Source organism: Neoarius graeffei, chromosome 18 (genome assembly GCF_027579695.1).
Source record: "Neoarius graeffei isolate fNeoGra1 chromosome 18, fNeoGra1.pri, whole genome shotgun sequence".
Taxonomy (NCBI): domain Eukaryota; kingdom Metazoa; phylum Chordata; class Actinopteri; order Siluriformes; family Ariidae; genus Neoarius; species Neoarius graeffei.
The window spans coordinates 35,016,379-35,026,875 of NC_083586.1; the positions used below are offsets into that span (position 1 = coordinate 35,016,379).

At 42.1% G+C, this 10,497-nt stretch overlaps 1 protein-coding gene across 1 annotated transcript in view; it reads left to right on the top strand.

Annotated features, from left to right (window-relative positions):
- Window positions 1-10,293, top strand: part of LOC132866142 (ribose-phosphate pyrophosphokinase 2) — a 46,957-nt gene extending 36,664 nt beyond the window's left edge. Inside the window, exon 7 of the mRNA XM_060898737.1 lies at window positions 8,595-10,293. Coding sequence (XP_060754720.1) covers window positions 8,595-8,687 — 93 coding nt within the window. The 3' untranslated portion in view covers window positions 8,688-10,293. The remainder of the gene's footprint in view (window positions 1-8,594) is intronic.
- The last annotated feature ends 204 nt before the right edge of the window (window positions 10,294-10,497 follow it).

Here is a 10,497-nt window from a genome sequence, read left to right on the forward strand (position 1 = left end):
GAGTCTTCAGTAAAATGTGCAGAGCAGAGGAGAGACCACTTCGTAGGCGCCCAATGTGCCCGTGAACTTCTCGCAAAACGCGTCCAAGTCTTTGCAGTTTGAACATTCTTGGGCCATGAATGCAACGTAAATCCACCTTCTGTCATGTTGCTGCACCCACCAGCAGCACATCTGTGTGGCATGGCGATAAATTAGCTCAAAATGGAGGATCGGAGTTGCAGTCAGCTCTGTGTTTTAGTATAGCGGAAATGGCGATGAGACTGATAGACTTCCTGCGGTGACGTTATGGACGTCAACGTCATTCACTCAGACCACTACCTGTATAAATCACTTTAATCGTAAAAATGGCTATATTAGATTTATTGTTAACACTTAAAACTATTCCTGTGCCATTCTTGGGGTCTCAAGGCATTTATAAACGAAAGTGAGGCCATGATTCTGCGTATATGCTTTTAATGAACGAGTATATGGAGGTCTTTTGACATGGTGAATCAAAATATTTCACAGCCTGTGTTGCAAGGTAACAAGTTGGTTGTAGCTGATATTAGCTTGAAGTAGTATGAGTGTTGCTATGGTTAGCGTGCATCACAGGAGACGCTTTCTCTCTCTCACTCACTCACTCACACACACACACACACACACACACACACACACACACCAGTAAAAAGGTGCTCTGCCAGCAGTTTTTATGAATCAGGGAATCGTTTGTTTATTCTATTGATGGGATTGCAAGTAAACAACATACAATAAGTCAGTGTTTCTCAACCACTGGGCCAGTGCCATCTAGTGGGCTATGAATCTCTCTTCCCCCCCCCCCAAGTTGAAGCTAATTTTTCCCCATAGTCTGGTACAATTGCTGGGTTGCATCCAACATCATATCCATCTCATTAAGCTACAGTCACACTAACTACAGCTCGTGATGCTTTGCAAAGGGTTATAAATGAAAATGAGGCATTTTGGTGGCGATATACACGTGAGCTAAAAGTTGCGGCCACACAGCAGGTGAACGCTTGACTCTGGCGCAGCTCGAGTGGCCATGCACACGCTCTGAGCATGTTGTGCATGTGCTCGGGACCCAGTCGTTATAGGAAACGCCTGATACTGATTTCAACACAAATCAGCATGCACAGATACAGAAGCTGTTTTCACAGAGGCTTTGCGAAGCGTTATCACAGTCACATTTGTTTCTAGCCATATTTTATAACGCTGTTAAAATATTCTGCTTTTTGTTTAAAAAAAAAAAACACTTGGAAGACAGATCTGGACACTTCGAGTAATGCTTTTATGTCTGAGGACTACAGTTAACTTGCGAACTTTAGGACTGCAGTTGTCATGAACAGTTTTGCACTCAAGTTTCCATCAATGAACAGTTTATAACTTGGTTATGAAAGTGTTCCGGAATTTCCCGGAATTCCGGGTTTTTAGATTTTCCGCCGGATTTTTTCTGCTAATGACCCGGAAATCCGGATATTTGACACAACTCTTGAAAATCTCCAGTTTTCCGAATGGAGAAATTAATTTTTTGGATTTTTCACGTTCCTAGATGCGGCGTAATACTTCACATCGTCCTTACCTGGGTGCGGTCCTTAAATAGCCCAAACACAGTTCATTGATTAAAGACAGGTGTTCTTTGTTAACGGCGCGCGTGCCGGAGCTCGTTAGGCGCGCATGCCAAGGCAACGTGCTAAGGCGTGCAGGACTGACACCGTTCTGTGCAAGCGCAACACAATCACATTAGAAAGCATGTTCAAGCTGCCAGTGTAGCTGCAGTCTTTTCAGTTGCGAATTATGAGTATTTCCTCTTCTGTTAATGATTCGCCGTGTTAAAACAAGCAAAACTTTCCTGCTCCTTTCGACGTGAAGAGAGGTAAGCAATTTATTATATATTTTTTTTCCATCAAAGTTGTATTTTGTGGCTTTGAAGCTAAGTTTTAGTGCCGTTTCTAGAACACATCATCAAGAAAACGTGGAAGAAACAGCAATAATGGAAGAGCCGGTTTCTAAGCTGCCTAAAACTAGCAGTGGTAATTTATTTTCTGTTACATAATGCACTCAGCTGCCAGTCAGTGTGTGACACACACACACACACACACACACACACACCCCTGAAAACTCCTAGCTACGCCCCTGATTTACATGAGAAATGTGGTCTTCATTGGTGTGTTTAAATTTACAGACAATACGAACTAATGTAAACAATTGGCTTCAACTCGCATAAATGTGAATTGGAAATGTTTCCTTCACTTTAGCTTCTGCAAACGCACAACTCTACTAAAAGATTGATAAACGAGGCTCAGTGTCCCCAACATTGAAACCTGAAGGCTTTAGAAACTCTAACAGACCTTTACTTTTTAACAGCACTGTTTTGGGATTTTGCTGAGTTTACCTTCAACTGTCTGATTTTTTTCAAAGTAATGAACTGTGTAGCAGGAAAATCACCGCGTTTTCTAAATGCATAGCTGCCAACTACTACGAATAAATCGTGCTTATTACGATTTGTCGTTTTGATTACGAAAATACGAATTAACTACAATAAAATACGATTTTGCCAATTTTCATGGGTCATTTTCAAAGTCTATCACCGGTGGGATTCGTGTTTGATAAAACACCGCTTCGTTCCAAGCGGCAGATACTACGCCAAATTTTATTGGCTATTGCTTGTTCTCTCAGCCAATCAATGATGCTATTAGATCATCCATGGCACGCTATCGTCTGGCCTTTGTTCACGAAGTTTCTGAACAAAGCATGGCATTTCAAGCTTTTGTTATGAAGATGTAGCGTAGTACTAATCTCTAAAGAAAGCATGGCTAAGGGCCAGCGCTTCAAGGACTCGTTCCGAGAGGAGTTTCCCTTCATTTTTAAGTCAAGTAAGGGCAATCACTACACGTTTTGTGCTCCATGTCGGCGAGACATTTCTATCAGTCATGGCGGGCGTTCTGATATCGTAACACATGTGAAAACCTCCCTTCACAAGGAAAGCACGGACAATATTTCAAAGACTGCAAAACTAACGAGATGGGTGGCCACTTCGAATGAACTGTCAACAATCTGGGCCGAATGTTTGTTCACGTCTTTTTTTCATTGAACACAACATTCCCCTAGCCGTTGCTAGTCATGTTGGGCCCTTGCTCTGACCGAGTAATGCCGCTTTTCCACTACAAACGCGGCTGAGCCGTGCCGTGCTGAGTTGGGCTGAGTCAAACTGAGTGGGGCTGTTGGAGTTGCATTTTGACTACAACCGCGCTGAACCGTGCTGGCTGGAAGTGGGTGGATACATTGGGTGGAGTTAGCGAAAGTGGGTGGACGTCACGTGATGTCGTTACACGGCGCAAACAGTGACATCAGTGACCTTTTTAAGCGGTAGTCTCACGACCCGGATAGTAAACAATAAACATGGAGGACATGGAGTCGTTAGTGTTGCTGGTCTTGGTGCTGTGGCTTGTTGTCACCAACAACGCCAACAGATACTGGCAAGAGCGTATAGATGAGGCGAGGCGCATAAGGCTTCAGAAATTCTCGTAATTCGTAATTCTTCTTCTTCCGGGTTTGCGGTGTTTACAGATCCCAGCGTGCTCGCGGGGCGTGTGTGGGCATGTGAGGACACTCCTCCTAACCAATCAGTGCACAGGGGAGTGTCTCCTCACGCCCCTAGCCCCACTCGGCTCGGTTTGGCTCGCTTCAGCCCCACTCCAAAACCGTGCGAGTTTTGGGTGCTAAGCAGGGCTGAAGCGAGCGGAGTCGTGCTGTCCTTCGGTAGTCGAAACACGAGCCATGTCGGGCTGAAGTGAGCTGAAGCGAGCTGAAGTGAGCTGGAAAAGGGTAGTGGAAAAGGGCCATAAGCTCTAGTCTATTTCTCTAATGTGTACTTTGTCAAAAGTTATATGTGCCAATTGCATTGTTTGAAGTTTTTGCCTGATTCACTGACTATTTTCATACATTGTTGAAAAGAACTTTGCAAATTAATGTAAGATAGTTTAGTTTGTAGAATAAATTTTGTCAAACTATTTTGTTTTAGTGTGATTTTTTTTTTTTTTTTTTTCAGGGTAGTTTTGCTAGAAAGCTTTGGTGGCGGGGGGGCCCCCCTGACCCCCCACCAAGACTCGGTACCCAACCTTGTATTACTATTTACAATTTCGGAATGTTGGCAGCTATGTAAATGCACTCCTGAAAATTACTCATTAACTAGGGGAATTAAATTTGATATTTTTGACGTTAATTATTAATGTACATGAAAAAGGCTTAAAAGTTATAACTTTTATTGAAAATAAGTATTAAAATGCACTAGAATGCAGGATTTTGCGTGTTATGTTGTTAAAATATTTTCGGGGGATGTTGCCCCGCCCTGCCCGTTGCCCCGCCCCCCCATTTCAGGGTTTTTTCCTTTGCTCCACTTTCGTCTCTAACTTCAAACAGACTTCATGTTAAAACTGAGTTTCCTGGTTTCACAGTTATACTTTGACTCTATAGGACAGTTACAGAAGCAAGTTATTTATGATCACGTTGTCTGTTATCACCCAAATGAGGATGGGTTCCCTTTTGAGTCTGGTTCCTCTCCAGGTTTCTTTCTCATGTCGTCTGAGGGAGTTTTTCCTTGCCACCGTCACCACAGGCTTGTTCATTGAGGATAGAGTAGTGATTAAAATTGGCTCATGTTTAAAGACTTTAATTCTTTGTAAAGCTGCTTTGCGACAATGTCCTATTGTTAAAAGCGCTATACAAATAAACTTAACTTAAATATCACGCCTGCTAATAAACACTCTTCCTACACTTGGATCTGTCTACCGCCGTCCATCTTGTAGTGTCCTGATCCCCAGATCTTTAACCCAGCCACGTATAAAAAGTTGTACTCCTCCATGCTCTTCCAGGTTTTCATCTGTGTGTCCGTGTAGAACGATGTCTGCAGCACCAGGTAGTTTGAGATGTCGGGGAACTCAATGGCTGGATAATTTTCCAACTCTTAGGAAAAATCCTTCTTTGTTAGCGTGTAAGGATCTATCCCACTGAGTGGTTTCTATATCCACTTCTTGGTTTTAATAACTTGCTTGTTTTCTGTACACAAACATGGCAATAAGTTCGTGTTAATGGACCAGACTCCATTTTTGGATCATTAATCCCTTTTGACTGAGAACGACCTGCATGCATGGTTTTATGTTGGCTTCTGGCGCATCCATACAGTTTTAAACACGATGCCTACAATTAAAAATAGTTTTTTATTGTATTTAATTCATTCCTGGGCTCCCATCTGTAACAGGGAGTGATGTTGCATCCCATTAATACACTTTACAATAGATTATTCATACATGAAAATCCCTCACCTTTCGGCAAAATTCGCCGTTTTGAAACCAAAATGGGTGACCTACGTGAATCGTGTAGATCCGATGAGAAAAAAAAATTGGGGGGGTTGATATTGACCCAAAGGGCAAGGAGGTCGCTTCGCACCCATAGACAGCTCGTGCCGGTTTGCGCCTCCACCTCCTGCTTTGATATTGACGCCATAGCGACGAGTACATCTCGCTGCAAAGGGCAAGCAGCATCATTTCGCGCCTCTTCTCCTGCTGGCCAGACCGTGCACACATCAGTCAGAGTGCAGACCAGACCACCAGAAGCTGGAAGCTGGATTGAGTCATCAGACTGAATTTCCTACTTTTTTCAAACTTTCCTGATTGCTATCAAAACAAACAAAACTTCCGGCTTGATGACATCAGCATTCGAAAGAGGGCGCGCGCGTCTTTTGACAATCCCTGTGTCCGAAATTGCTCGCTACTCACTATATAGGGCACTGTATAGTGGAGACGCCATTTTGTAGTGCTGTCCGTGCTGAAAGAAATCAAATTAAAAGTCTCAAATTTGATTTAATAAAAGACAGCAGCAAAGAAGAAAGTATTCAGCCTTGATTTAAAAAGAACTGAAAGCTGCAGGTACTTCCATATCTCGGCAGGCTGAGTGGTATGCTGGGGCACCTCTTGCCAGCAGACCAGGATATCCAGAGGGAACTTGTGCGGTTCAGTGTTGACCTGACCATCCCCAGCTTCAAGGAGGGAGAAAGCATCGTGGAGTGGTGGAGTCATGTCTTCGACAAACCAGACAAGTACCCCTCCCTGGGTGCACTGGTTAAGTGTTGCCTCTCCATCTTTCATGGGCCTAGAGTCGAGTCCTCATTTAGTCTGATGAATGATGTAATTGATCAAAGGAGTGGCAACATGAACATGGAAACATTTAATGCAATACAGACGGTCAAGTACACGCTGATGTCCAGGGGGAAGACAGCTATGCAGCTCTTTAGAAGGGAGGACGTGAAGTTTGGGGAAGTGGACAGAACATTGTGCAAGAACATTAACTCTGCAGCAGCCACATACAAACACCAGCAGAGGGTGAACAAGGAGGAAAAGCAGCAGAGCAAGTATGGCTCTCAAGCAACTTGCAGTGCTCAGCAGGCCAAGAAACCGACTGCTGAAGGAGAGAAGCGGGCAAGGCTGAAACATGTGGCAACTCGGCGAAAGCGGGCCATGGAGACACTGGTGGTCCAGGCAAATAAAAGGAAAAATGATCACTATTCCTTGTGTGTTCCACTTTCTTCGTTCTATTATTCGCATTTTTTTCCAGGGCATAATTTCACTATAACTACATGTATTTGTACTGTATGTCCTTGTGCAAATGTCAATACAGTATACTTAGTAAGGAGGCTATAATATTTATTCTGGGGGAGGACCCCCCCCAAACAAAATAAAACAACACCAGAGGCCACGTCACCACTCGCGCACCCTTCTCACCTTTTTCACCCCTGACCCGTTTTCATGCCTGATTATTAGATTCTAACAGAATAGATGAGCCAAAATAATTGGGGATCTTTTTAATGGGCCCGACTCGTTACAAGTATGACTAGGTGGGCCTTAAAGCAGAAAAGGCTGAGAACCCCTGCAATAAGTAATGAGCCAATAAATAAAGAAAAATGTAAATAAAATGTAGGAGAAATAAATGCATTACATAAATGTAAAAAAAAAAGAGAATTTAATAAATAGAATACAATTAATTAAAACATTGAAACTAATGTTTTAAATGGGGGGGGGTGTCAAAATGCATGAATTGGCTGTTTTTAATGATGTATTTAAAATCTTTATTTATTTACTTAAATCTCCTATAATAAGCGTTGTTTCACCAAATTTGGCAACTAGGTCGGGGATTATGGAATCAATTTTGTGCCAAAATGTTCACACAATACTTTTGAAATATCAAACAAAAACGACAAATCAAAATACAAAAAAAGTCAATTTTTTTTTAGACTGGCAAACAAATTATTCGTGTAATCGTGCAAAATCTCAGTCTATTACTCTTCAGAAACCTTTTATTTTTGTTCCGCGTCTTTCTCAGTTTTGTTTGATGTAATTTATTTTGGTTGCGATTCCAGCTTTCTCGTTTGCGCTCCCTGACTTTTTGCTTGCAGTTTTGGCACAAACTTCACGTGTGGGCGGGCTGTCCAGGCATGCATTCCCATTGGGTAACTTGTGTTTGACCGACAGCTACGCTCAGCCATTCCCTACTCGGATTCTGGCGGACTGTTTGACGAGTGACCGATCCATTGACGGTAAACAAGGATCGAGTGGACTTCAGTGGCGACTATGATATTGAATTAATTCAAATTACGTTAAGCAAAACTGAGAAAGACGCGGAACAAAAATAAAAGGTTTCTGAAGAGTAATAGACTGATATTTTGCACGATTACACGAATAATTTGTTTGCCAGTCTAAAAAAAATTGACTTTTTTTGTATTTTGATTTGTCGTTTTTGTTTGATATTTCAAAAGTATTGTGTGAACATTTTGGCACAAAATTGATTCCATAGGGAATGACCCGGAATTTTGCAGATATAAACAAAATTCATGTATGGGCCCCTGGGAGGTCCCTGGGGGGCACAACATCCACCCACCCCCTCCCTCAATGCCTTTCACATGAGATTTATCAACACAAACTCTCGTCAGATCTTCACTAAACTTGGTACGTAGGTACAGGAGATGGCCACAATTTGGCAGAACTCAGAAATTCCATATTTGGGCCCCAGGAGGTCCCCAGTGGGCCCCTGGATGGTGGATGTTTGGATTTTTGTTTGTCATGGGTTAACATCACCATTTCCTGACAGATCTTCACCAAATTTGACATGGAAGTCTGGGGGCAGCCCAAAATTTTGCAAAACCCGGGCAGCACCGGGTAACCTGCTAGTATTCACATAAAGGGTCAATTTAATATTCACTTTTATTGTTGAAAATCGCTCTTTCTACATCCTGATATTTTTGTGGCTATAAAGTGAAAATAATTCAAGATGGTCTTTTCTAATTTGATGTGAATCTGCTGAAATGAATCACATGAGCTAAACTGTGGTGAATTAAATCAAAATTAGAATTAGTGACTCTTTTTCCTGTTCATGATGTGACAGTGACGCTCTGATTCTTGAATCCTGTTCATGTTTTTCATGATGCAGTTGCCTGAGTGGAAACGTGGCGTGTGCTTCCTAATCACTTTTAATTTGCAGCTTGCTGTTCTCTGTTAGTGCTCATGGGCTGCTCGTGGTTGTTGATTTTTATTTGTACGGCTCTTTTCTAGGTCATCGACATCTCCATGATCTTAGCCGAGGCCATCCGGAGAACCCACAACGGCGAATCCGTCTCGTACCTTTTCAGTCACGTTCCATTGTAAGAGAGAAAGGCAGTTACACCTTCTTCTTCTTCATCTTGTTCATCCTCCTCCTCCTCCATCACCAGTTCCAGTATCGTCCCCATACGGGAGTCCTGAGAGTCCGTCACGTCCTGTAACCAACAGCAAGCGGGCGGCTCGTTGATCCTGCCCACATGAGTGTCTCATTAGCATTCCGTTCACGGGAACAAACTTTGGGACGATTTACAGTGGTTCTGCTTTTAATTTCCATCTTGTTTCTGATTTAACCAAATATTTCTTGCTGGTTTTAATTCCATTATGTGCCTCGGTACGTTGGTTTGTTTGTGTGGGTTGGGGTTTTTTTGTTTAATGAACCATTTTCCCCCTAAAGTGCATGCGTGTGTAGTTTCCATGCAAGCAGAAATTGCAATTTATACTTTTTTTGGGGGGGGGGGCAGGTATGTAGTTCAGTCCTAAATGTTCCCACATCTGAGGTTTGTAAAATGAACTCAAGATTAAACAGATGATGAGATGTCCGTCTATAGAGACACTCTCTTAATCTCTCTCTCTCTCTCTCTCTCTCTCTCTCTCGGTTTTGTTTATTTTATGTGCTTTATTCTTAGACCTGTTTTAACATTTAATCGGATGATGCGCATTAAAACCAGATGACCATTGTGGTCTTTAACGCAGCACAATTTATTGCAAACAAACGATAAAAAGAATATAATGCACAATCTGTGGTCACATAGTGAATATACTGAACTGCAGCTAATCTCCGATTAGTTATTAAACATAGAGCTCGGAGCAGGCGCTCCTTTTAAAAGCTGCTTATCTTCATCAAAATGGCTACCAGACTGTTTGAGGCCACGCTGGCTTGCGAATCTGGAGCTTTGTCTCGTTCTCGAGTGCTGGACTGCATGGAAGAAGAAATAGTTGTGGATGATGCAGGAAGTTAATACTGTATGTAGTTTCTAACCGAATCCTAGCTGTCCTTGTGTTGTACTGTTCATCCTTGTTTAAGCACATCATTATACACTGGGACTAAACTTATTCTTAGAAATCAGGTGTTGTCCAGGACTGGTGATATCCAGCATTACAAACACGATTAACCTTTTAAATTAGACTTTTGGCTTTTCGTTATGGTTCAAAGCTGTGTTCAATGGTCACACAATTAATGCAGCTAGCTTAAGTAACACTAAAGTTATTAAATGGATGGATGGATAGTCTGCTAGAAGCTTCATTAAGTGTTCAGTACCTTTTGGAATAGACACCCCCCCCCCCCCCCCCCCCCCGAAGTAGATTAGCTGCTTTGCACTAGTACACAAAAGCGTCTTAAGAGAACAGTAACCGTTTTCTCCAAGACATTCTTGCTGTACATCAGTAGATTCCAGTTCTGAATCGGGAAACGGCAGAGTAAGGTGGTGGTGGTGATGGCGGAATCCAAATTTTACAACACTGGAACGTTCCTGCTTGTTACAGCATCCTTTTAATACATATTTCACAATTTAATTATAATAATAATGCAAGTTCTTGTTTTTTCTTCAGTATCAGTAGAGTATTAGGGAAGACATTCCAGCCTTTGTACGCGAGACCTGGATCAAGTGTGATGTCTTGAAGTGAAGATGAAAATAAAAGTATGCTTTGACAACGTGTTGTGGTGTTCTCTTTTGGCCTAGAGGTGTGAATTAATCATTAATCATTTACGATTATGATCATGTCACCAATGTAGCATCTTGATAATGTTATGGGGAAGTGTATGAGCATTTGTTCGATAGTTATTACAAAAATTAATGCTTCTCTTCTTTGGATTGGAGTATATCTCATCTCATCTCATTATCTCTAGCCGCTTTAT